Here is a 27,852-nt window from a genome sequence, read left to right as displayed (position 1 = left end):
GGAAGGAGGGAGGGAGGGAGGGAGGAAAGAACAAAGGAAGGGAGGGAAGGACGGAGGGAGGGAGGAAAGAAGAGAGGAAGGGTGGGAGAGAGAGAGGAAGGAGGGGAGGTGGGAGGGAGGGAGGGAGGGAGGGAGGGAGGGATGGAGGGAGGGAAGGACTGAGGGAGGGAGGGTTACTTGGATTCATAATTCCAGAGTAAAATTCATCCTGGTTGGAAGGTCACGGAGAGAGGACTTTCAGGCAGCTGGTCACATTACATCCTGATTTGCAAGCAGGAGATAACCACCAGTAATTAGAGATCTAGGTGTTGTCACATCTAGGGTAGGTTTCCCAACTTCAATCAATCCAATCCATTATTTATTATTTTACTATTTTTTTGAGACAGGGCTTCAGTATGGAATCCCATTGGCCTGCCTGGAACTCCATATGTAGACCAGGCTGACCTGGAACTCACAGACATCTGCCTGCCTCTGCTTCCTAAGAGCTGGGATTAAAGATATGTGCCATCAGAGCTGACTGATAAACAAGGACATGGAACTCCCTCAGAGTCATGCCCTGAGGCTTATGTTCTAAGGGATCCTAGATCCTGTCAGGTTAGCAGTTGGCAGTAATAGTCACATTCAAGACGACACACCAAGCGTTTACAGCGGTAGGTGTAGAATCTCACTAGGATGCAGGGACTGTGTAAGCTCTAACGTGTATACACATGCCCACTCTTCTGAGTTTTACCTCCAAGGGTGTGGGCTGTGCACAAAATGGTGTGGGGCATGTTTTCTGGGATCTTCCCTGCGTGCTTTCCCGGTCTCAGAACAGGAGGGTGCAACTATCAGGCCCAGGCTGGAGGCAAAGCATGGAGCCGTGAAGTGGGCATAGCTAAAGATCAGCAAGGGCCAGAGCTTCGCCTCAGATCTCTCTGCTCCACTTGCTCCAACACACATGTTGAACAAGGCCACCGTAACCATGTCATGATACTTTTCTCTGAGCCTCTTTGCCTTTCTCACAGAATTCCTCTCTTCTACAGCCTCTGTTTGCTCCTGTTTCACACTGGAGTTTTTCTTGGCTTGAAAGTCTTTCTCAGTCAACAGTCTGTGAACGTCTTGGGGGCAGAAGAGCAGCAAGAGCTTGTTTTCCTTTTCACTTAACTGCATCAAATCTCCTTTTCCTCATCTGCAAACTGAGGATAGCAGGATTTGTTTCAAATGATCACGAGCCTTACACAGGGTAAACCGAGGCAGGAAAGGTAGATCCTGTTGCAGAGGGAGGACACAGTAGTCATGATTTCCTAGAATGCCTACTCTCTTCTTAGAAACCATACAACTCCATTTATGTATAATAAAGTGACCCAGAGAGGTCAAAGAATGAATCTAAGGTGACACGGACTTGAATGACAGAGAAGGTTCAGACCTATGTCCTTCTTCACTAACCCCTAGTGCAGAATGGATTCCCTATATTGCTGGTGAGCATCTACCTTTTCTTTTGTCTCAAAAATTAAAGGTGGATTCTGTCATGATTTGAGAGTTTCAACTCTCTTATAACCCCTTAATACAGGCTATAGAGCCACAGCCTTTCTGTAAATGTGATTTGCGGATCCCTACCTGCTTTGTGGGAAAACAACCCTACCTCATATTGTTTCTCTGATGATTTCCTTGCTGTTTCTGAACTTCCCACATTATGGTGTATATTATTCAACCACTACAAGCGCTATGTGGCATTGCACATGTGGTCTTGCCCTGGAGCAGTAACCAAAGTGTTGTTTCTAGGGAGACAGCAAGAAAATGGAAGACGCCAGTGCTTACCTGACACTTCCTTCTTATCGACACGTGGAAAACAAAGGAGCCACTCTGAGCAGGAGCTCCAGCAGCGTTGGGGGACTTTCTGTCAGCTCCCGGGATGTGTTCTCCATTTCTACCCTGGTGTGCTCCACAAAGCTCACCCAGAATGGTAATGGAATCATTGGGGGCTGGTTCTGTGGTGCATAAAGCCTCGGGAGGACGGGTGTGGACGATTTCACCAGTGATGACAAGTCTCTTCCTGGATTCTTCTCCTAGTGGGTTTGCTTGGCTTGCTGAAGTGGCGTATGAAGCCGCAACTGCTCCAGGAGAACCTAGAGAAGTTGAAGATTGTGGATGGAGAGGAAGTCGTGAAGGTCAGTGGGACTTTGCTTGGATTCATCCACCAGTGTCAGAGCTGTAATGGGTGAGACAAAATTTTGATGGAGTCAGATGATTTGACCTCTGATGACAGCATGTGGCATCAATCCACCATGAAGAAACTCTGTTGGGAAATCCAGACAGGCATGAACTTTGGGCATCAAAACCACTGGCTGAATTGGGCCCTGGAAATAAACAGACTTGGATGCAGATCTCAACTCTCCAACTCCCATAGTTTATGTCATAATATTATGACTATGACACATTTCTCAGGATTGTTATGAGCCTTTGAAGTGATAACATTTAAAAATTACTCAGTACAGTCTCTTATCCTTAGTGCATAATAATAGGTGAGCTACAGCATATGAAACATGGGAAATTCAATATATATTAACTAATATTCTTGCTGTTACACACTATGGCACATAATAACATAGTAGCAGTCTGGTCTCTTACTACTATATGCATATTGGTAGAAATACAAAAAAATATTTATTTTGTGCTTCTGGGAAAGCATATATTAAAGATGAGCAGGAGAAAGACACCAGGGTTTACATCTTAAGCAAAGCAAATAGAAAACAATGCAAATGCCAGATACTGCTTCCTCGTGGCAGCAGAGAATGTAATATGTCTGAACAGCAGGCCTAATTAAACCAGCTCTCTTCTGCAGCGCTAGGAATTACAAAGGATTTCTCAGTGGTCCTGGTGATGGTGTTTCCATCAGGAACTTGAAATAGCTAGAAAGCAGAGATCAGACATCTTGGTATGATCACTTTGGGTCTTGAGGGACCATGGGAAATGTATTGACTTATCCTTAAGAGGGTAGAGGGAGTCAAGTTTTATTTAATTGCCCAAACCTGGAGACACAGTGGCAGAATTGCCTGATCAATGCTTTAAATACACACCATTGACCAATCTACCTAATTTAGGAATGGCAAGAGAATTCCCCCAGATCTGTTGTCTTTGGGCAGCCTAGAGAAGTAGGCTAGAGGGGGTGGATTACATTGTCTTCTTGTTTTCCATTATTTTCTTCTTTGAAAATATTTGGTTATTTTATTTTGTTATTATATTCATGCAACATTATTATATGATATATATATATATATATATACACACACACACACACACACACACACATACACACACACACCTGCATTATAGGTATGGAGAAGTGCCAAGTGCATCTCAAAGAATTTTTATACATGTGCACCTCACCTAGCTTGTGGTAATGAAGGTGCCAGGATATTGGTTGGTTTGCGGAGGGTTCCTCATATACCACCATCAGAGGAGACACCATTATGCTGACCATCATCATTGATTGGGTGTTGTTGTTGTTGGTGCTGATATTGTTTTTCCTTGCCCTTGGAGTTCATAAATACAGAGTAACTGAGGATGGGCATTGAATGTCTGAGTTATTTTATTTAATGCAGTGTTTGTAGCGGCTTCCTCATTGCTGCACATTGAAGTGATTTAGTCTTCTGTGTGGTGCAGAATCCCGTCGTGGGAAATATCATAATATGAATATATGTGCCACTGGTGTGGGATCAAGTCCTGTGGCATATTCATGAAGCTTCTCTGAGCCCCTTGAATGTGGCTCAGTGGGTGTGCCCTCTTGGAAGGACACACAATGATGAGATTTGTGGGCTATTTGCCCTCTTTCTGAATGCAACTGTCCTTCTTTATCCAGTTCCTCCAGGACACTCTGGATGCCCTCTTCAACATCATGATGGAACACTCTCAGAGTAACGAGTATGACATCCTCGTCTTTGATGCTTTGGTAAGAGTCGGGATGACCATTCGACAACATCAGATTTGAATGCTTGTCTCACTGTGAGAAAACAGAACATATGGGCCTCGTGGTTCTTCCCATGCATGAATATTGAGAGGTTTTAGAACCTTTGGCAAGACTGAGTAGCTGTTTTGGTGTCTCCAGTTCATTTGAGAGTCTGAGGCTTGGCAGTTGATCTGGGTGGATGTGGGGGTAAGTGTTGTCAGATTTTTTGATGTCTGATTGACAGTGCATGAGACTTGGGGGGGGGGCATTAAATGATTACCTTGGCTTTCCAGGATTGCCAGGAGCTGTCTGAGGCCAGGTTATAAAGCACTCAGATGATACCCTATGTGTTTTACCATCTCCTCTTGACGTCTTATATTAACCAGGGTCATTTTGCTCTTCTCAGTGAACTTTTCACAGTGGACTGCCATCCAGGCTCCCATATGGTCTCACTCTTATCTCTCTCTTGCAACTCCAATTTTCTCCATGCTATGTGAAAAGAATTATGGGAACCATCTGGGGCTGAAAGAATAGCCCTGTGTTAGAATGCTTACCAGCATGTGGAGGCTCTGGGTGTCACCTCCCATCACTGTCAATCAATAAATTACTTAATACATTTAATATAATTTAAAGGAAGGAAAGGCAGGGTTGTCTGGGACCAGCAAACTCTTGATGCGTGCAATACCCCTGTGTCATGGATGTTTGTATTCTGGAAGAGGATACCTGGAGATAATTGGCTTTCTCAAGCTCAATTTGGGAAAGTCCCCTAGAATGCTAGCCTGACAGGAAATTTGTTTCATGACTAAAGGTCTCCTTTGATTAAATTACCAAAGGAAGTGCTGAATGTTGCATGAACCTCCTGGAGATTCATAATGCACAGATAGATCCGACTCTGGAAGTCCTGCAACAAAGAAGTCAGTCTAAGGACAACCTGAGATTTCTCTTACTTGAGTAGGAAATCCTTTTATCTTCTAATACCCCCAAAGCATACGTTTTACAATATTCTCTCTCTCTCTCTCTCTCTCTCTCTCTCTCTCTGGTCGAGACAATGTATTAGTGAAAAGGATTAATTATTCATTAGAGGGATTAACTCTCAGACGAAAGAACTGTGACAAGGGTTTAGTTATACCAGGTGAACAGGCTCTGGGTACTCTCCCAGAGCACCCCCAGTAATTCTGACTCTTCCTCAGATCTACATAATAGGACTCATTGCAGACCGGAAATTCCAGCATTTTAACACAGTATTGGAGGCTTACATCCAACAGCATTTCAGTGCTACCTTGGCCTACAAGTAAGTAACTGTGTGTACGGGGATTTCCTATGCACCTGTGTTTGTCCTGGCAAGATGCACGGGGCACAGGGAATTGGAGCATTTCCCATTGACACTAGTCCGGGTGAACTTTCCCTTTTCTAAACATCCAAGCTTGGATTGGCTGATTCACATATCCTAAAAATAACCAAAACCCCAGAGATTGGGTGAATAGTTTACTGTGGCAAATAAACAAGTAGTTTATTGGATCATTCAGCAAATCACCTGTTGATTAAGAACGTCCCTGTGAGCACCAGTGCGCATGCTCAGAAGCTCAGTGTTGATTGGATGTAGCAGACCCTCGGGATCAAAGATGGAAACCCACAGGAAAATTCGGTGGCAGCCAACTTACCTTGAAAGATAGGTCAACTATTCTAAAGTCTGACCTACCGGCGATGAATAGCTGCAGAAAGCTTCTAAGCAAAGATGCTCCATGATAATTAACAGTAAAATATCTATATAGAAGAACTTGAAAAGGACATTATTACCTCATTCTTACCCATTCCTGATTATGCCTAGTTCTTTTCCTCGTCAAAAGATTATTTTTTCCCTCACTACTTTCTTTGCTGGCTTTTTTTTTATGGGCAGGAAATACTTATTCATTCTCTGTAATAAATATATTTTGAAGCAGTTATTTTTATGCTTGCAAATGAGTCGTGAGCTTTGCTGCACCGCCACCTTTAACCTTTGATTGAATGCCTTATAATTTCCCGAGCAAACTAATTACCATGCTGTGGATGAGAAAGAGATGTATTTTGAAAATATTATCCCTTATTCAGGAAATTGATGACGGTGCTGAAGACGTACTTGGATACCTCCAGCAGGGGGGAGCAGTGTGAGCCCATCCTCAGAACGCTCAAAGCTTTAGAATACGTGTTCAAGTTCATTGTTCGCTCGAGGACATTATTCTCACAGTAAGTATTTGTTGTGTGAGACTGATGGATTAGCGCTGCAATCAGTACAATACAACACAACAATATTTTTTTACTGTAAGAGATTTTTTCTCTTATTGAAAAATAGAAGAATTAAAAAAAAAAAGAAAGAAATTACACCAGGATTGGAGATCTGGCTTGGTGGTATAGGGTTTGTAGATAATCTATGTGACTCTGGACTTTACCAAAACCAAGACAAAACAAGGACAGACAGGAAAAAATTATGGCTAGATTTTGATTTAAAAAAGAAAAAAAAACTTGAAAATTCAAATCTAGTCTAGAGATCATGAATATAGAATAATTTTATTCTCTAAGCTCATTTGGTGAAGACAAAAGGAATAATACCACAGGACAGTGATGCTTCACCCAGTGACTGTGACATACGTGATTTGAGACTGTTTTGTTTTGTTTAATATTCTTCGTTTGAGTTAAGATTATTTAAGGAGGATTTCTAGAAGTCTGTGTTTAATGTTGGAGGCGCTGGCAGGGAAGAGCAGAACTCAAGCGATTTGCCATTCCCCCGGCTCTCGTGGCTGTGGTGGTAGATAAATTGGTTTCTGAGGTTCTGCTGCCTACCTTAGAGATTCCCACAGCCAACAAGAGTGGTTGTGTGTTAGAGAACCTGGCAGGACTTTGATGATCAGGATCAGAGCTTGGCTGAGTTCCTGAAGGACACTAGGGATGGAGATATTCAAATATAATACATTTACCTAAGTGTATGGTAAAGTTAGGTAGTGTTGATTAAATGTTCATTAGATTAGTTGTATGTGATTGGAACTAAGAAAAAAAAATGTTCAAGGGTTATGGTGTCTAGACCAGCAGTTTAAAACCTGTGAGTCATGACTCCTTTGCTAGGGGAAGGTCAAACAGATCTTTCACAGGGGTTGCCTATTACCATTGGAAAACATAGATATTTATATTACAATTCCTAACAGTAGCAAAATTACTGTAACTACATAATAAGAAAAATAATTTTATAGTTGATGGGTCACCATAACACAAAGAACTGTATTAAAGGGTTACAGCATTATATTGCCTTAGACTCTTATTAGCATGAATAAAGACTACTCAACTGAGATTGACTTAGAAGAGAAACAAGACTTCATTTTAGTTCATAATATTGAAAAACCCAAGGAGTAGATGGAGCACAGGTGTGGCTGTGTCTAGGCAATAAGTGTCATAGGACACACCCACCCTGTCTGGATCTAGGCTCTGCTTTCATCTTGCTGGTCACTTCTGAGTCATTTTCTATGGTGTGGGGGCTATGTATTCTATCAGTGGAAGCTGCTCTTAGTTCCTTGTCATTCCTGCAAAACTTTAAGGCAATAACAGTCTTAGGTCATGTGTTAAGATCTTTGTTTTCTCTTTTCTTTTTTATTGGATGTTTTATTTACATTTCATATGTTATCCGCTTACCTTATCCCCCACCCACCCAGGAACCCCCATCCTCTCACCCCTCCTTCTGCTTCTCTGTGGATGTACCCCTACCTACCCCCCCACTCCCACCTCCCCACCCTCAAATTCCCACCCACTGGGGCATCTGGCCTTCATGAGACCAAGGATCTCTTCTCCTACCTATGCTCGACAGGGCCCACCACCCTTACACATACAGCTGAAGCCATGGATCCCTCTCTAAGTGCTCCCAGGCTGATGAGATCTTAATCAGAAGGCGTGGCTGGGGGACTCTGAATTGTGTGTTTGAGCTCTGTGTGCCGTGGGTAAGGTCAGTTACTTGCAGTATAGGCTTTGGCTTAAGAGATGCCTTATTAAGGACAGTTTAGGTCTCCATCTATCGCCTGAAAGTGACAGGGGATGGATGGCACTGGATTCATACTCAACAAGGTGTCTCCTTTGGAATTTTCCTAAAACGCTGAAATTTCAGGTAAAGAATAGAATGATATCTGTATGCTGTAGTTTATTTAAAAAGTGAAATATCAGTTCCAAATTCTTTAGTTTGCCAGCTAGTTAAATCTTGGGGATTATTCTTGCAAGTTTGGATAATATGTTTTTGTTTGTTTGTTTGTTTGTTTTTTAAATTAGTTGTGAACCAGCTGTGGATTCCTGTCTTTGTAAGCGTTGACTTTCTTGGAATTCAAGGAATCAGATTTTGTAGTTCCAGATACACAGGTCGAGTCAGGATTTCTCATCTCTTCTTTTGAGAGAGAACGTTTGGTCTGTAAGAATAGTTCTTGCCATTTGATTCACCATCTCTTCTTCCATTCTTCCTTTTGGTATTATCTTCTTTTCCTTCTCCCTCTGTCTCTCTTCATTTCATTCTAGTCTTTTCACTTTCAGATTCCTCTTCCATGTTCTTGAACAAAGTCAATTTGCTTATTTTCTTTTTTCTCTACCTCTAAGCACATCATTTTGTAGAACTTCTAACCCTTCAGGGTGATTTTTTTGGTACCCAGTGGCTTCTGGTTTCCTGGGCATGGGGTAGCATTTTTTGCATTTCAAGCATATGAGATATCACTAACATGGCAAGAAATGATATCTTTCAGCAGCAAAGAATAATCTCAAATGATTCCTATGAATTAACATGCACATTGACCTACAGAGTGCCTGTAGCCTCATAACAAGAGCTGCTAGGTGCTATGTGTCCTAGTCACTGCAGAGGCTTTGGGGTCGGTCTGTTTCTCCTGAATTCATAAGGACACTGAGGGGGGTTGTGGTATTTAAGTATGTTGTCCCATATGCAAGGGCATCTTACTTGGAAACTAGAAGGCAGAAGGTCAATGCTTTTGAGTTCTAAACCCATCTGGAGAGGAATCACATAATTATTACATTGGGGGCTCATTGTGTCTGGCAGGATGGGTTCCAGATACTTCTTTGTTCTTTTGTCCCTTGTGTATGATTGCTGATCTAGCTCCCAGTATTTGTTCCCCTGTCATTTTTCTTTGTACGTACTGCACATGAACACTCCAGAGAGTGAGGATTCTCCTGTATCAACACACAGGATGCAGCTGGATATGGATAGAAGAGAAGTAGTTGATAAATGGAATTTTAGTTGGTGGGAATGATTCCTTTCTATCTAGAGCCAAAGAAGATGAGTTTCTTGTACTCTTGTGTCATTAGCTGCCAAATTCAGTGTCTGGGGCAGGTGTCTCTGGCTGCACACAAAACTAAGCCACAACAATAATGGAAGCCAGCAGAACAGGTCCTAGCTCCTGCTACATGGAGTCATCAAATCTTAAATCTTAAAAATCCTTAAATTGTGGTTGGTATGTTCAACAGATCCCGAGTGGCCATACACATGGCTGATGTCCACCAGGCATTTGTAGACTGACTCCTCAGGCAGGATAAACCACAAATGAAACACATTCAGAAGCAATGGAAGGACTAGCCTCTAAATATAGACCTTCTTTATAAGGTTCCTTTCTGCATGTTTAATTCTAAGGTTCAAATACCCAGCTGTATTGATCTGTGAGCTATGTATCATTTCTGTACTGGTTTCAGAGCTATGGCTTTAGATGGATTCAGAAATAGGTTGCATTCCCAGTTCTATGATGGACATTGGCCAGGCACTGACCAATGAGTCTGCAGAGCCTATGAGAGGACAGCCCTCAAAGGGATGATACCCAGGGCTTGGAGCTGCAATGGCCTTCATTTCCATTCATCCTTGCTCCTCACTGACCCAAATGCTGCTAGAACTCAGGAGGCGGTGGGTGTGATGATCTTGAGCACATGGTTATGTATGTAGACCTAGGGGACATTTCTGTCACAGGAAGCACATGCTTGATGAAAGGACACAGATTCTCCTGAGTTTTCCTATCTGTAAGTAGAGACCCATATTTTAGTGTTTCAATGATGAAATGAGATTGTTCAGAAAAAAATGCTCCCTGTGAGATTCCATGCATGTGATACTTGGAGAGGCAGCAAGGATTTGGCCATGCTGTCAACTAGGAGATACAGAAAGTCTAGCTTATGTGGTTGGTTTTTGTCAGCTTGACACAATCTGACTCACTTGGGAAGAGAGAACCTTAACTGAAGAATTCTTCCATTGGACTGGTATGTGATTATTTCTGTGGGGGCATTTTTCTTGATTAATGATTGAGATGGGAGGACCTAGTCCACTGTGGGCAGACCCATTCTCAAGCAAGTAGGTCTGGGCAATATAAGAAAGCAAGCTGAACAAACCATAAAAAACTCTGTTATGGTCTCTGCATCAGTGCCTCCCTCTAGGTAACTGCTTGCATTCCTGCTTTGACTAAATGATGGGCAGTTATGTGGATGTGTAAGGCAAATGGACGTCTTCCTATCTAAGTTGCTTTTGATCAATGTTTGATGAGCAACAGAAAGAAAAATAGAATACTTCCTGTATCAGAAACTATAAACAGATTTAAATGAGAAAGTAGTTCTAGTGTCTTCACATGCTTAAAATTTGGCTTCTGGTTCATAATGTTTTATTTAAACATTTATTTTCTGGGAGTTGGAATCCTTTTTACTTTGTGTCTGAGTTGTTTTTGTTTATCTGTGTTTGTTTATTTACGTCTTAGTTAGGGTTTTACTGCTGTAAACAGACATCATGCCCATTGCAAGTCTTATAAATGACAACATTTAATTGGCATTGGCTTACAGGTTCAGTCCGTTATCATCAAGGTGGAGGCATGGCAGAGTCCAGGCAGGCATGGTGCTGGCAGAGCTGAGAGTTCTATATTTTCATCTGAAGGCTGCTAGCAGAATACTGACTTCCAGGCAGCTAAGACAAGGGTATTAAAGCCCACACCCCAGTCACCAAAGGTAGATGCTGATGGGGAAGTCAGGAAGTGCATGCTGATAAGAGCCTGATATAGATGTCTCCTTAGAGGTCTGTAAGAGTCTGACATATTCAGAGGCAGATACTCACAGCTAGCCATTGAACTGATCATGTGGTTCCCAATGGAGGAGTTAGAGTGAAGACTGTAGGAGCTGAAAGAGTTTGTGACCCCATGAGGAGAGCAACAATACCAACCAATCAGAGCTCCCAGGGTCTAAACCATCAGCCTGGGAGCACTTAGGGATGGATCCATGGCTTCAGCTGTATATGTAAGGAAGGATGGCCCTGTCGGGCATAGGTGGGAGAAGAGATCCTTGGTCTCATGAAGGCTGGATGCCCCAGTGGGTGGAAATTTGAGGGTGGGGAGGTGGAAGTGGGGGGGGTAGGTAGGGGTACATCTGCAGAGAAGCAGGAGGAGGAGTGAGGGGATAGGGGGTTCCTGGGTGGGAGGGGGATGAGGTAAGGGGATAACATATGAAATGTAAATAAAACATCAAAAGAAGCCCACACCCACAAGGCCACACCTACTCCAACAAGGCTACACCTCCTAACAGTGCCACTCCCTGGGTCAAGCATATTCAAACCACCACAGTTTGTTTGTTTATTTGACCACAGTGTGGAGATTTTCCCAAGACCATGAACTCACCTTGGTCTGCTGCTGAACGGTGTGAGTGGACCCTAGCTCAGCTGCACTAATTTTCCTGGAGAGTGGTTGAGCCCCTTTGACACCTGTGTCAGTGTGACTCCTGTGCTGGTGTTTTCTTTATATCTTGTTCCCTATGCACCTCACACTCCTGCTTCTTTGCTTCTTGCTCCCTCCTCTGTGTAAGCCCATCCTCCTAGCTATATCTGCCTTCCACAAGCCCATCTCCTTCTCCAGCCCCAATTCCTTTGCATAGGAGAGGCACAGTCTTCAGAGCCCCGTTGCTTGAGTTTGAATCATGAGTAAGGATCCTACTGTTGCCACTTCCAGGTGGTTTTAGCCTTGAAAAAAATTACTTAATCTGAAAGACCACTCAGTTCCTCAAATGTAACTACATAGCAGTAATACCTGCCATACAGGGTTGCTGTGTAGGCTACATTAATGAGCTGAAGGACAGGGGACACTTACATTGTAGGTGTCACACAGCAGGGCTATATGGTTATTATTTTTTTTACTGAGAAGCACACCAAGCATCCTGTCAGGCAGGGTTTGCAAGAATCCATTTTAGGATTTCAACTGTTATACCCATGTATCACATTGGACTTTGCTAAGTGTATGGTCCTTGCTCAAGCTCTCTGTAGCCCTCTCCAGGTGAGTGTTTGCTTGCCAACTTTCTCACCCTCTTTCACACCTCTGCTCAAACATGTTTTTCTTTCCTTTAATCTTTGAGTTAATATACATCATAATGGTGTTTATTATGATATTTGCATACATGTTTCATTGAATCTTGATCATATGCCCATACCTCATTGATTCCCTTCTTCCTTCAACAATGTCCCTTCTGTCTTCATGTCATACAGACATACACAGTGTGTTGGTTCGTTGTATGTCAACTTAACACAAGCTAGAGGCATGTAAGGAAACCTCAATTGAGAAGATGGCCCTACCAGACTGTCCTGTGGGCAAACCTATGGGGCACTTTCTAGATTGATGGTTGATATGGGAGGGCCCAGCTCACTACCAACAGTGCTGATCCTTGGCTGGTATTGGGTGCTATAAGAAAGTATCTAGGCCAGTAAACTTGCACTTCACCATGGTCTCTGCTTCAGTTCCTGCCTCCAGGTTCCTTCTCTGAATTCCTGTCCTAACTTCTTTCAGGGATGGAGTGTGACCTGGGCGTTGTAAAATGAAATAAACTCCTCCCCAAATTGCTTTTGGTCATGGTGTTTTATCATAGCAATAGACACCCTAATGAAGTTCCATAAGTTGTGTACATGTATCTGTGTAGGTATAAGCTAGATTCTACATAGGAGAAAAAAATATAATGTATTTTGTCTCCTTTCCAATTACCCTCTCTAATTTCTTCCACATCCTTCTCTTTAGACTCCTCCCCCTCATAGTTACAATGTACTTTCACATTATGTATGTGTAAATGTGTGTGTGCATGTGTGTGTGTGTGTGTGTTTAATTCTAGATTTTTCGTAAGAGAGAAAACAGGTGATATTTGTATTTCTAAGTCTGGTTAATTTCACTTACCACAACCATCTCTGGGTGCATTGTGTTTCCCGTAAGTAGACATAATGTCATTTTTCTTTATTGCTGAATAAGAAATCAGTAAAATACAGGGGGTCCTTGGGAGGGTTTGGAAAGACATCCTCGCTATTGATAAAACCCTGCAGGCAACCATGACTTTATCTTCATTCCCAAGGGACTAATAAAGAAGAGCTGCCACAGAGTAGCTCCTTGGGAAGAGAAACACACTGTTCTCTTAAGGGAGCCGCAGCATCTGCAAATGTCAGCCCTTCCCCCACAGCTCACTCAGGAGCCTAGAAAGACTCTTGTGGTGTAGACAGTGTTGTCGGACTGCATTGGTGCCACTCATTAATATGGGCTGCAGGAGGATGGTGCACAGCTTCAGTCAGCACCTCTGGTCTAGCTCATCTCCCTGAGCTGAACACTCCCACCCTTCCTCTGGATGCTTTCAGTATCACTGAGCTGAACCCAGGCACCGGTCCTCAGAGCTCCCTTGACATTTTAATTCTGTATCTTGCCTCATTCTGCCCATATCTCACCTCCCTGGCCTCCTCTCACACCTCCCTGAAGCCTGGATTTCTCCTGTGAAAGTAGTCACATCAGCTGACTTCCAGGTCACAGACGTCTGAACAAAGCCCGAGCATGCCCAGTGCAGTGTTACTCAGAGGGCATGCATAAGCCTCTGTCTTCTTAAACAAATAGGAATTTAGCTTGCCAGTGTGATTTGTTTTCATTGTTCATGTGTGAATAAATATTAAAATGTGATCGTCTGTTGACGCCGAGCACACGCTGGAATGCCTGTCACAGCAGCACGCCCGTTTCTCCTGCATGTAATTTGTTTGCATGTTAATCCCATTTATTTCTATGTAAGCCTCAGTTTTCGGGTTTGAATATAATTCCACTTTTTGATGACAGTAATGGCCTTGTAAACTGCACAATTGTAGTTAAATGGGATTATTTTATGATAACATTAACTTGGCATCATATCAGAACGGAAGAGAAAACTGTCATCAAAGGGAGATTGTCTAACAGTTACATCTCTTTAATTTATTATGTGTTTTGTGAGTTGCCGAGCTGTGGAGGGGGGAGCTAACAGCCTGTTTCTCACGAGCATACATGGAAGCATTTTGTTAACTGTTGAATAAGTTGCTGTTAGGATAAATTGTGCACATGCGCAGACTTTTAAGCTGTTCTCCTCTCCTTTGGTTTTTGGAAATACTAAATATTTGTTGAGTGTGTTTTAGAGGGTAGGCACTTCGATAAGTGGTGAAATTAGTGGGTCACAGTGATGGGTTTGGTATAACAAATATGCCGCCAGCCATCCAGGCATCCTTCTCAGGGATCAACAGTGACCGCTGATACAGGCAACCATAGATACTTGCAAGTGGCTCAAAGAGACGGACACCAGTGGCAGCAATGCCCCACCTGGAAAAAATCAGTGATTTTAAATGCTGAGAGCTATTTGAAAAGGCAGACACTGGAAGAAAAGCGAATCCTACCTTCCTGATATACCCATGTAGTACAAACCCTGGTTACCCTTGCTCTGTCTAGACGCCATTAGCCATCAAATCTCTTCTCTGCTGTTGACCCTACACCACCTGGCATAACAAACTTACAAACTCCCAGCTTTGTATTGGTTACACAGAAGAGGAAATGGAGCCCAGAAAGGTACAGAATATGGCTCTAGGTCATCCAGCTAGAAGTTGGTGGGAGAAACTGTGTAGTATATTCTGTTGTTTGTGAATAGCAGGTGTGTAAAGGACAGCGCTATGATTTGGGTAATGTCCCCAGCAAAGGTCTATGTGCTGGATGCTTGGCTCCCAGCCTGTGGTACTTTTGTCCAGCAGTAGACCCTTAAAGAGGTGGAGCTTAGTGGGAAGTCCTCAGACTATTTGAGAAATGCCCAGTGGAGAGGACTGTGAGACCCTCGTTTGAGGCAATCTTTTATTCCCTGCACATCAGGTGAATGGTCTCCAACTAAGAACTAAAATGAACCTTTTCTCTCCCTAAATTGATTAGGTCAGGTGTTGGTTATAGTGAGAGACAGCTGGCTGACACAAGTGTGGGTAAAGTGGCTGAGGTAGATTGTGGGGACTATGGCCCATCTGGACAGATGGATAGAATCTAATTTGTAAAAAAATGTAAACCAAGGAGCTTAGCTTAGTCCTCATGTCAGGAGATGTTCTGCTTAGGCGCTGTTCTTCGTTCCTGGAAAATGTGCTGGCTGGCCCAGTTCATGGATAAACCCATCTACTTCAGTCTGGCAGAGATGTTTAATTTCTTTCACACACATAAAGAAATTAAGTTTAATTTCTTTCACACACATAAAGAAATTAAACTTTATTAAGAGTCCTGATTAAGTTGTTCTCTTATAGGAACAGCCTGACAATCCCTATTTTGTGGGAGAGGGAGCCTTTGGAGGTTTGAGGCTGCAGAATGACATGATTAGGTTTGTGCGTTTGAAGTACTGTGGAGATGGTTTCGGGGAGAAAGCGCGAGTAAGGGAGAAAGGCAGTGGGACATGGAAGCAATTGCAGCAGGCTGGGTGTGAGGACTTGTACTCAGGGTCAGCAGCGTGGGCTGGAGAAGGAAGGACAAAGGGAAAGTCTGTAGGAAGACAAGCTGGGTCCTCTGTTCCTTCTAGCAGTCAGCAGAGAAGATGTCTGTTACCAAATGTGTGTGGAGCTTTCCCACACAGTGAGTGTGAGCCCTGTGGTGGGCCCGAGTGGGAAGTTCTCCAACTGAGGGTCACCTTAGTCTGACACCGTTCACTTACAGGTGCAGTTAAATCCCACAGGTCAGGGGCTCAGTCTCCATGGCTGTCCTCACTTTAGAGGCTGGTCCCAGCTCCAACCATGGGTGTTTTAGCTGTGCTTCTGGCTGACCAGCTATAAACTGCGGTTCCTACAATATCCCTCTCAGATTAAATAACCCATCAGAGTGTTTTACAGAGCTAAGGGAACACTTACTTGTATTTACTGGTTACATAAGTCATCACACCCATTCCAGTGCATGCTGGGTGAAGAGCTGACCAGGCAGCAGTGTACAGGAGCACTGAAATACATTGGTGTTTCATTAAAGAAAGAAATCAGAGCACTTTTCCCTGGCCTAAGTTGACCAAGAGTGAGCCCAGATTTGAATTCTCCACTTCTCTCTCTGTATCTTCTGCAGCTCACAGTTTATGGCTTGTCTGTCTGTTGTCTGTCTGTCCATGCCTGTCTGATGTCTGACTGTCTGTCACTGTGTCTGAGTCCCTCATAGAGAGCTTTTGCTTGTATTTATTAAGCAACCCAGAAAGGGGAAGGAATACAGGATGTTTACAGAAATCTTTAACAGAGTTTTATAGGGAATGAAACTTACTGACTCCATGACCCAGAAGCACCCAGGAAAGCAAATGTAACAAGACAAACAGACTTAGCAACCTATATCCACATCGCTTTCAACATTTATGGTGGGTATTTGCTTTATAAGGTCACTGTTTCCAGAAAATGATTCTGATAGCACATGTACATACACACAGGCATCACTCTCCGGGTCAGGAACACGGAAAATACGTAGTTTAAGATTAGAGCTGTGCTCCCAGGGTCTAAACCACCAGCCTGGGAGCACTTAGGGGGGGATCCAGGGCTTCAGCTGAATATGTAAAAGTGGAGGGCCCTGCTGGGCATAGGTGGAAGAAGAAAACCTTGACCTCATGAAGGCTGGATGCCCCAGGGGGTGGGAATTTTGAGGGTGGGGAGGTGGGAGTGTGTGGGGGTAGATAGAGGTTACATCCACAGAGAAGAAGGAGGACGGGCGAGGGGATTGGGGGTTCCGAGGGGGTGGTGGGGGATGGGGTAAGGGGACAACATAGGAAATGTAAATAAATCATCCAATAAAAAAAAAAATTAGAGCTGTGCATTAGCTTAGGTTACAGGAGCTGATTACATAGCAAATCCAAGGCAAAGTAAGTTGGTTGTTTGCATTGTTCTCTTAAAAGCAGGTCAAACAAACAGGCGGAAAGCACAGCAGGATACCAGTTTTAAGTCTGAAGTGACCTCAACGTGTGTATTATTAATTTGCTGTGAGGTAAAGCCATTTAGTCTCTTAGTATGTAAAAGATATTTTTATAATAGTGTATTGCCGCCACACACATACCCTTCATACGGCCAACCTCTGGAACTCTCCACATGTTCAACTGTCATGTTCTCCCTTTGGAGGCTTCTAGAATGTCATAGATGTGACGGGTTAAAGCATGGGTGGTTGGTGGGTGATTTTACCTTCCACATCTCTCCGCTGCATGGAGACTGAAGAGCAAAGTTCTAGGTCCCAGTCTTACCTTGGTCTTCCCAGGGATCAACCCCTATCTGGAATCTACTAAAAGCCCAGTCAGGAATCCTCTCATGGACATACAAGAAGGAACTCATCACTTGGTTGGTGATTCCAAGCAGGATGGATGCAGAGTGTAAGTGTGCCCTCCAGGCTGGGTGAGCTTCTGCCTTAAGGGCATTCAGGCACCTGTTGTGCTCAGGGCTGGAATAAAAGGAAAGAAGCTTGTCCAGGTGGGCAGGGTGGGCTCTCATGATCTTGTCTTGAGTGTCTGGGGGCGGGGGGAAATGGCCTTCTCCAAGATGGTTTTCAGTGTTATTGTTCTTTAGTTAGGGGTAGTAAGGGCTACATAAACCTTGGGGAGAGGTAGGGGGTTTTGAGGTAAATGAACATCACTGGCTGGGGCTGAGGTGCCAAGAATGCTTCATGCATGAAGAGGAATTCCAGGTGCTTACACCTGTAATTTGGCCACCAGGCTGCGAGACAAAGCTCAATGGTGGTGGAGGCTGGGGTTACAAGGCTACATGCACTGATCATGCAGGCCTTAAACAGGAAAGGAGTGATCCTTACTCCTGCTGGTCTCAAGATGAGATTTTCAGGGTTTGGACACATCTCAACCTCACTCTAGCTCCAGACCTGTTGTCCTGGTCTCATGGTTCACGTGTCCCACATAAGTGTGCATTAATAAGTGTGTGTGTGCGTGCATGCGTGTGCATGCGTGTGTGTGTGTGTGTGTGTGTATGTGTGTGTGTGTGTGTGTGTGTGTGTGAGAGAGAGAGAGAGAGAGAGAGAGAGAGAGAGAGAGAGAGAGAGAGAGTTGGGGTTAACTTTAGCATGTTTCTTGGAACAGCTCACTAGGCATGTACTGCAGAGAATGAGATATGCAGAGATTTGGATCCCAGGAGAATGGAAATAGTGTTTTGTGCAAATCTGTCTGAAGCTCTAACACAACCAACCTAGGGGATGTGATAAAATTGAGGATGGAACCTAGGAAGTTAGCCCATCGAAGGGGTGGGCAAGACAGAAGGTCCGGGTAAGCAAGGTCAAGGACACAAGAGAAGAAGCATGAAGAACCCATATTCTGGGAGCCCTTTGAGGGAGTGCATGAGGGAGAATCAGTATCCTTGGTTGCCACAGTGACGTCATGCTTCAGGGAGGCTGCTGGGCGCTCTAAAGAACAGCCGACCCCTCCCTAGTTTGAACTTGTGTCCTTTCACTATAACAAAATATCCAAGACAAGCTCCTAGTTCCAGAGTGGTGCCTGCATCAGCTCAGTTCTGGTGAAGCTTAATGGTGTGTTGTATCACTATGACAGAAGTATTTCAAGGGTAGAAGGATCATGTAAGCAGCCAGAAAGCTAGGTGACTGAGAAACAGTCAGGCCTGTTGTCATGTGACAACTATGGAATCCCCTCTAAAGGCACACTTCAGTGACCTAAGGACTTCATGTAGTCCCTTCCTCTTTGGAGGTTTCCCCACCACCTCTCACCACCACCACACTGGTGACTAGGCTCCCAACTTGTGAACCCCGTGGTGGGACACGTACAAACCACAGTCAAGCCGTAGCAGCAACTTTCCTAACGTACAGTCTAAAGGGCATTGGAGAAAGCTGACAGATCAGGGCTCAAAGTACAATTGATTCCATGTCACTCGCATGTGAGTTGTGAACATTTGGATTGTGTTGTGCTGGGATATGGTCCCACTTCTCTAACTTTGGCCTACAGAGGCTAGGCAAACTTCTTCACATTCTGCTCACGGCCAAGTATATGACACTGGTCTTGTCTGCTTCCATTGTCCCCTTAAATGGCTTAATTTTGTAGAACAAGACTATCTTCTGTAGACAGTTAAGAGAAAGCTGCGGAGGACATGAAATGTACTTTCTTCCAGGATGAAGCAGTGGGTGACTTTCTTTTCTTGTTAACTCCTTGTTAGAAGTCTGTGAGCTAGCGAGATGAATCCTCACCCAAGAGCAAAAATGGCTGCTTCTGACAAATGCCAGGGCTCACACTTCCTCAGAGAATGAGTCAGATGGGAGAGCTCTCTACAGAATAATATGAAGATTTAGCAAATGTGTTCACAAATCCCTTGTGACTAAATATGGACATCCTGGGTAAGAAGGGTCTAGTACGCCAGAGGGCTGAAGGTCAGCAAGTGAACACGGTTTTCAGGAATGGGGAGCCATGTCAGGATAGCTGGATGCACTTCAAATGCATTAGAGGTAGGCATTGCCCAAAGGAGCATCTGTTTTCTTCATAAGAAATATGTTATTCAGTTATTGGAATTGTTGTTTATTATATCTTTAGGGGAGAAGAAAATCTGTGAAGAATCTTGTGATGAGGCACGTCTGGGTACAGTCCTTCAGGTCTCTAAAGCTCTCTTTCATCTCCTAGATGTATTTCCCTAATGTAGCTGAAGCAGAGACACAGGGACTTCATTCATTCATTCATTCATTCATTCATTCATTCATTCATTCATTCAGTTACTTAGCACTTGCTGTATATCAAATATACATGAGAAACTTCCTATGGCTCCACTTCTTCCTCTTGACTGTCTCCCACCCCCCAGTGCCATTCAGTGACCTCAGTGAATGTGCTGTTGGCTGAGTGCCTTCTCTAGACCAGATTGAGTGTGGTCCAAGAGGGTTAATCTTCTACTTTGTGGAGGAAAACAGGTGCACTGGAGCCCCCATCAAGGCAGGTTATGAGGATGCTGAGGACACCCTAATGGCAAGCACTGGAGTTGGTAAGTGCTAGCTTGAGGCTCCCAAGTTTGGGAACTGAGACTGACCCCAGCATCATTGTGATCTGCCTTAGGAAGCTTGGCTCTGTCAAAATGTGCTGAATGACTGTTCTCACCCACAAATAAGGAAAGCTGCTGCCTGGGCTTTGACCTTTGCTCCTTTGTCTGGGCCTATGGCCATCAGCCAACCATAGTATGGTCCTGTCCTAAGCAGCACCTTGACAGAAGCCCAAGCGTGGGTTCTGTGGAGTCCAGTAGCCATGGACCCACTTGGGGATGCTGCATATATTGCCTCTCTCCAGTCCCAACTGCTGGCTTCTTGCATTCTTGCAGTCACCAGAAGTGCCCTGAGCCATGTCCCAGGCCCCTCTCCAGATATCCGCATGGTTGACAGGCTGCCTGAGGCTTAGGCTAGGTGACCTGCTTTCTTTCTAGCCTTCTGCTAGGGCATACTATGTTCTAGACTGTGAACACGGATACCTACTATGCTGCAGCCTTGTCTCTCCCTTGCTCTATGAAGCAGGTCAGCACTAGGAGATCTCTAAAAGCAAAACCTGAAGCCCCCAAACCCATGTTCCCAGGCTGTTCACACAGTGCCTCATGGCCAGATACCCGAGCACTGGATAGGAGCCCTCACCTTTTGGAGGTAGCATCTGCTTCCCTTCCCTTTCCAGGAACTGTGTAGCTCAGGCTTTGGGTCTTATTCTCTCTGCATCTGTGCCTTCTTTCCTTCTCTTCTCTGGCATCCTTTTCTTCCATTGTGGAACTTCAAAACTCATCCCCTTTCTTCTCTTTATGGCAGAATCTAGATCTTTCTTATGCTGACTGTTTCCTTCTCTGGGTCCTAGAGGAAGCATCAGTTCTACCATCTTATCCAGGGTAGAACACCATTACTTACCTTCTTAGTCTTCCTGTCCTCTAGATTGTTATGATGCTCCCTGTTTGGAGGTTCCAAATGCTCAGATAGGTGCCCTTACCCTGTCATCCTTCCATGCATCCAAAACCGTCTCTTCTGCTGTCACCTCTCTGTAGAGACCTAAGCTCCAGATCCATTCATTCTCCCTTTCCCTCCCCTCCTCCCTCCCTTCTTTCCTCCCTCCCTCCCTCCCTCCTTCCCTCCTTTCTTCCCCCCTCCCCTTCTTTCTTTTGATGGAAACTCAAAGTTATTTAGAAACAGACTTGTAAGATGTCTGCTCTCACAGACCCACAAACTAACAAGCAGCAGGCAGCAGAACAGAGAACCTGGTTCTCAAGGCTGTCTTTTCTATTCCTCCGTGTCTGATTCACAGCGGAAGTCTGAACCCTGTCCCCTTTACAGAAGTCTTGCAAATCCACCACATCTTGCCCTCTTTACTCCAGCTTCCTCACCTTCCTTCTCATGGCAGGTCAGGACCTCTGTCTTGCAGTACCCAGTTCTTCCCTCCTATGGCTGATTCTCTGCAGGTTGTTGGGCTTCCTCAAAGCTTAGCATCTGCACACACGTGGAGAAGCTCATTTCTCAGTCCAGTCTGGATTCTTTTTCTCCCTGCCCTACAGCTCTGGGTAGGAGTCTAGGTCAGTATTGAACAGAAATGCTATACGTACTGTACCTTTTCTGTCCATTATGAGTTTAAGGAATTATGGGCTATTATTCATTTGATGATGGTGTCCACTGAGAAGGGCTAATAGATTTTATTGTGATGGTTTGGATTTATTTCAACCATATTAACTATTCATTTTTCCCTCCTGATTTTTGTCCTTTCTTCTTCTTTTGGGTTGTTTCCAATTTTTCCATTTTCTTCTTCCCTTTTATGACTTTAAAAGTTATACTTTATATTCAAGTTGTAATGGCTACCTATGTATTATATCATACACATTTAACTTAATAAAGTTCAAAGTTAATATCTTTTACATTCCTCCTGAATAATAAAGGGACGTTTGGGAAACTTACTTCTCTCTTAAAGGCTATGCCATTATTATGAAGCATTTTAATTTGACTTTTAGAGAGTATCTCCACAAATAAAATACTATTATCATTTTAAATATTTGGCATTTTTGAATGTTTTTACCAATACAAATTCACCAATACTATTGGACTGGTGAACATGAACCAATAATACACCTAAAAAATAACTGAGGAAAGGGGCAAGAGAGATGGAGCCGTTGGCTCTTCCAGAGGTCTTGGGTTCCTTTTCTAGCACCCACGGGGTGACTTACAACTGGTTGTGATTTCAGTTTCAGGGGATCTGGCGCCCCCATCTGGTCTCCACCAATACAGACATCCACATGGGCAAATGCTCAAACACATAAAATAAAAAGAAATACGTCTTTTAAAATAACTAAGGATGTAAATTTTATGATTTTAGTAACAATTTATAAAATAAGTCCTCCACGCCTCCTGAGGCCGTTGATGCTTGTTTTCTTATTTCTGAAGGAAATAATTCAGAATTACCTTCACCAAGTCCCATTTGCAAATCGCTCAGCGACTGGTTTCATTCAGAGGTGTTTTGATTCAGAGGTTTTGTAGATGTAGACTCAGTTCTCTTTTGGTTTGTTGATAACTCTCTGTTAAGGTTAACTTTATCCTGCCATATGGTAGCACCTTTTCTTTCTGCAGCCTCTCAGGCTCCCCTCCTGGTCTGCAGTGTTCTGCAGTTTCCCTGGGATCTCTATACGGAGAAAGTTGCTTGTTTTGCTGGAAGCAAGTCTTCTCAGATCTAGGGTTTGGTGTGCTCACTGCCTGAGCAGAAAACCTCCCTGTTCTTACCTTTTAAAATATATTCTTTTCCCAGCGGCCCATCTCACTGCATGTGGGTATACTGTCTAGAGACTCACAGTATCTAGAACCTATAAACTCTTATATTCCTTACCTTCCTTCTTTTGAGGCTCACTCTTGGTAATTGCTTGGGTCTTTTGTTTTGTTTCTATTTAGTGCTTTTTTGAGATAAGATCTTGCTTTGTGTGCTAGGTGACTTGGACTTCTCAGCATCCTCCTGCTTCAGCCTCCTGGAAGCTGGGGCCGCAGGTGCACACATTGTGCCTGACTGACAACAGCTGTGAACACATTTTCTCCTTTGCCCTGTGCGCTGTTCAGAGTGTCTCAACAATGTCTAACTTGAGGTATTTTCTTCTAGCAGTTTTCAGACCTCTAGGTTTTATATTAAGGTCCTTGACCTAGTGTTCACTGACTTTGTGCCGGGTGGCATGTGGCGATCTGCTGGCACCCTTCCACATGTCAGAACTACTCACTGAAGAGCTCAGCCATATTTCTTGAAGCTAAGTTTTACTTAGCCGTAGATTTAAGTGTTCTCTATGTATGTCTGTGTGTATACACATGATTTTGGAGTATGTTATCTGTTTGTGTGTATTCACATGGTGTCAGAGTGAGCTGTGCCTGTGTTTGTGTGTATCCATGACTTCAGGTATTAAGTTCTAAGAACAATCAGACATCCTTTGTGTCATTCAGGCATTGCCAACTAAAGCCATTTCCAGCCAGAGCCCTCTTTAACTGAATGTTCTGCTTCTGAATACAGTGAGGAACATGGAGAACATAAACACAGAGCCCTGGAGAAGACTAGCTTGTGACTGATAATCCTCAACAGAGATGTGTTTTCCCTCCACTTACTCAGAGCTCAGGATAAGTAACTTTCTAAGTGATGCAAACCACTTAAAGGAGGAGTAATCCCCTTTGGCTCACGGTTTCAAGGATTTTGGTTAATGGCCAACTGATTCCCTTGATCTCAGGTCAGTGATGAGGAGAACCACTCTGGAGCAAGGATACATAGCAGACCAGGCTTGTCACCTCATTGCATGGTGGTTGGGAAGGAATGGGTCAGAAGGAAGGCAGGCCCAGGATAGGATAGTGGCCCCCCAGGACATGCCCCCTAGGGACCTATTTCCTTCCACTTGGCCTCCAAAGCGCCACCTCCCAATAGTGCCATTAAATGATGACCCAATAGATGGATTAATTCTGGAGACTAGGTCATAGCCTGCATGACCCTATCACCTCTCAATGATTGGAGGTACCAGCTAGGGTCCAAGCCTTCAACATTTAGGCTTTAGGTTTTTGGGGAGAGAGTTTCAATTTAAACTGTAACAGTCTCCAATAAGCAGGCCCAAGGATTCATCACACTGTAGTACTTGTGGCCATCAACACTGTAAAGACACTGGGGTTCGGCAAACTGCTTCATGGCAAGGCTGCATTTATTATTTTACTTTGCTTTGGGTTTTCCTGTGTAGACCCATTGCTTTCTTGACAATTTTGAGTGTCAATTTTTGAAAGAGACGTATTTATTTTTGTCTTAGGAAACTGAGTGTTTTGACTGTGTGTATGTAAGTATGCCACATGCCTGATGGGGCCTGTGGAAGCCAGGCAGAGAGAAGAGTGTTGGATTTTCGGGGACTGGAATGACAGATGGTTTTGAGCTGCCGTGTTAATCCTAGGGATGGAACCACAGGTCCTCTGGAAGGGCAGCTAGGCCTCTCAGTTGCTCAACCATCTCTTTAGGCTCTCATGATTCAATGTTAAGTCAGTTTTTGGCAGTAGTTTGCACTTGCAAGTCTTCCTGGGCTATTCTGTCCACTGAGCAGTCAGTGGTAGAGGTCTCCAAACTTCAGTCTGCATAGTAGCCAGAGGGGTCTTTCCAGAGATCAATTTGGATCAGGGGGCTGCTGTCTCTCTATCCATGGAGTATACAGTCAAAGACCCTGGTTACTAGGGCCTAGTAGATGCTTGAAACTGAAGGGAGTCCTGGACCCTGTATATTTTTTTTCTGTACACACTTATGAAGTTTAACTTTTACACACAAGCATAGTAAGAGATTAAGAACAATAGCCAACAGTAACACACAGCAACAAAACAGTATACTAGAATGGGGGTGATGCGAATGTGCCCACCTTTTCCTTCTCCCTCTCCCCAGCTGTCTCCCCAGAGTTAATGTGAGGGAAACTGCAGACAGTGACTCTTCAAGTAGAGGGGGTGGGGCTGCTGTACCCCAGCTCCCAAAGTTCGTTTCTTTGCATTACGCTGGGGATGAAGAGCTAGGGGCCTAGGAGGGTGCTGCTCTGGTCCTGGAAGCCCCTGATACCATCTGGTCCTCAGGCTCATCACTCTCCTGGTCTGGCATGCCCTTCACCTCTTGGATTCACCTAGTCCCTCCTGCTGAGGGCCAGTGAACTTGATGTGTCTGGGCCCTTCCATTTCTTCATGGGCTTTTTTTTCATTATTATTTTTCTGCTTTCCTCTGTCACCATAAGGGTTATGTCCTGGCATCCAAGTCTCTTCTGGCTTGGCCAAATCTTCCTGATATATGCTGTCCTTGCCTCTGCTATTTATCTGTGAAGTGCACATCACACTTATTGGTTTACTTGTTTGGGTATTGGATTTTTAGTTCCTACCATACACGAATTGTGCAGCGACTGTGGAAAATATCTGGTGTACAGTGTCTTTGCATAGTGATCATGCAGAATGACTGGTGTACAGTGACTGAACAGTGACTGTACATAGTGACTGTGCAGAGTAACTGTATAGTGGCGGTGTATAGTGTCTGTGTATAGTGTCTGTGTATAGTGACTGTGGATAGTGATTGTGGATAGTGACTGTGGATAGTGTCTGCATAGTGACTGTGCATAGTGACCGTGCAGTGATTGGTGCACTGTGATTGTTACATGATGACTGGTACATAGAGTCTGCATAGTGACTGTGCATAGTGTCTGTGCACAGTGACTGCACACAGTGCCTGTTACATTGTGACTGTTGCATCATGACTGCTGAGTTGTGACTTGTGCATCATGACTGGATCGTGCTTGTGCACAGTGCCTGTATAGTGACGGGTGCAGTCACTGCTGCGTTGTGATGCGCCACATGTCTTTGTCAGTGACTGATTACCTCATGAAAGCAAACCAGCTTGAATACAGTGACAGCTTCCCTCTTCTGTGGCCTTGGACACAACCATTTTTTTTTTTAGCTTTTCTTTTTCTGCCCTTCCCTGTGGCTTTCTCCCTGAAACAACTCGATTGCTGCCCTCATTTGGTTTCTGGCCAGGTATAGGCTGCTGAGTCAGCAGGATCCTATGCTAAAAAACAAATGCTACCCTGAACTGCAAAGCTTACCTGCTTGGGTCAGATATCCCCTGCACTATCAATATTTCCTCCTTTCATTGGATTTTATATGAAATCTGTTGCCTTCCCCATTTACAGTAAATATTAGAACTTGGTGTCTCCTAAACTCTCTAAGTTCACAGACATGTTGAAGACTCTCCCCTGGCTTACACGCTGCAGGCTTTATCTGCTGCGTGCATTCCAGGCTCAGCTTTCCTGAGGCTGGGCTTTTGCCAGCCCCATCAGCCCGCTTCCTTAGGCATCTGCTGGGCAGGTAGCATGCCTGCTCCGTTGCTAATTCATAGGTGATATCAAGGCCTGGAAACGTGGATGAGCAGCCTTTTAGTACATGGGTGTTTCTCAGGAGTTTTATAACTGCTCTTAGAGCTGACAGCTTTGAAGGCTTTAGCTTAGCATTTATTCTTCCAAACACTCAGCAACGACACAGTGTATGCCTGTTCCATGTACATTAGCCCACAAGACTCTGTTTCCTCTTTTAAGCACCTGAATTGATAACACAAGTTTCCATTTCAAGTAAGTTAAAATGACTGTCTGTGATAACAGCTTGGTCAGCGTTAGCAAGCAAACACTGACAGTTGCTTATTGATCTGGTCACTGTGCTAGGTCCTGGGATGCAAGTGTGAATCAGGTCAACTCAGAGCTTTCATGGACTCTTTTAGCTTAGTGGGAAACAGTCATTGAACAGACAATCTTGGGGGTGCCCATCAATCAAGGGGAGGTGTGTGGTAGGTGTCCTAATGAGATCAGTCTTGTCAGGGGGTTGGGGGTTGGGGGTTGGGGCTTCTGAACAAATGGCATCCAAACTATGGTCTGAGTGCTGAGTTTGTGCTGGGTGAAGGAAGATACGAGAGGTGATATAGCCAGAGGAGTTCCCTGAGATTTGAGGCTTTGACTACAGATCAACAGTGAAGCATATATGCTTTCGTGAATGTGCACAAGGCCCTGGGTTCATTCTCCAGCAGTAGCGGTGAGGGAGGAGGAGAGAGAGAGGGAGAGAGTATATGAATCCCAGAGGCTTAATTCAACAGTATATATAAAGAGGGAGGATCAGAGTTGAATGACCTAGTAAAGGTCACAGCCTTTACTAGTGCCGATGTTAGTCTCTAGCTCAGTCCTGAGACTCAGACCATCATACCTCCAGCTGAATTTCCCTCTTCTGGCTGCTTCCTAGCCTTCAGTCTTGCTGTAATCCAAGTGAAGCCTGCACAATGGAAATTACAGTGTGTTTTAACTTGATTTTCCTTGGATCTCCTCAAGTTTTACTGAGCAGGTTTTTTTTTTTTTTTTTTTTTGTGATCCAAGGTATTAGTTAGGAAAATGTTAAAGAATTGTTTTTAACTATACACACCAAATGCCAGGGCTCTCAGTGGGACAGAGCCATAAGCCTGAGGTTAATTATCCCTCTCAGGAAGCCAGGACTCAAAGAACAAGGTTTGCATGCTCTAGGCATGACCACAGCTTAGAGCAATAATAACTTGACATTTCTTGGGTAATTGTCTGCCTAGCCGCAGTCAATGCTGGAAACCAGGAGGCAGAGGAAAAAATCAGAGTCTCTATCCTGTGAGCATCCAGGGAACCTGCCCTTCGTTTTGTTATTTTGTGTTAGATC

The 27,852-nt window shown here is 44.1% G+C and overlaps 1 protein-coding gene across 1 annotated transcript in view; it reads left to right on the top strand.

Moving 5' to 3' along the window:
* Nucleotides 1-27,852, top strand: part of Dock2 (dedicator of cytokinesis 2) — a 414,603-nt gene that overhangs the window by 85,394 nt on the left and 301,357 nt on the right. Inside the window, exons 18-22 of the mRNA XM_028756478.1 lie at nucleotides 1,762-1,942; nucleotides 2,050-2,147; nucleotides 3,839-3,928; nucleotides 5,116-5,216; nucleotides 6,014-6,148. Coding sequence (XP_028612311.1) covers nucleotides 1,762-1,942; nucleotides 2,050-2,147; nucleotides 3,839-3,928; nucleotides 5,116-5,216; nucleotides 6,014-6,148 — 605 coding nt within the window. The remainder of the gene's footprint in view (nucleotides 1-1,761; nucleotides 1,943-2,049; nucleotides 2,148-3,838; nucleotides 3,929-5,115; nucleotides 5,217-6,013; nucleotides 6,149-27,852) is intronic.

Source organism: Grammomys surdaster, unplaced genomic scaffold, assembly GCF_004785775.1.
Source record: "Grammomys surdaster isolate TR1022 unplaced genomic scaffold, NIH_TR_1.0 126121, whole genome shotgun sequence".
Taxonomy (NCBI): Eukaryota; Metazoa; Chordata; class Mammalia; order Rodentia; family Muridae; genus Grammomys; species Grammomys surdaster.
The sequence above is the reverse complement of the archived record's forward strand: the minus strand, read 5'-3'. Positions and strand labels throughout refer to the sequence as shown.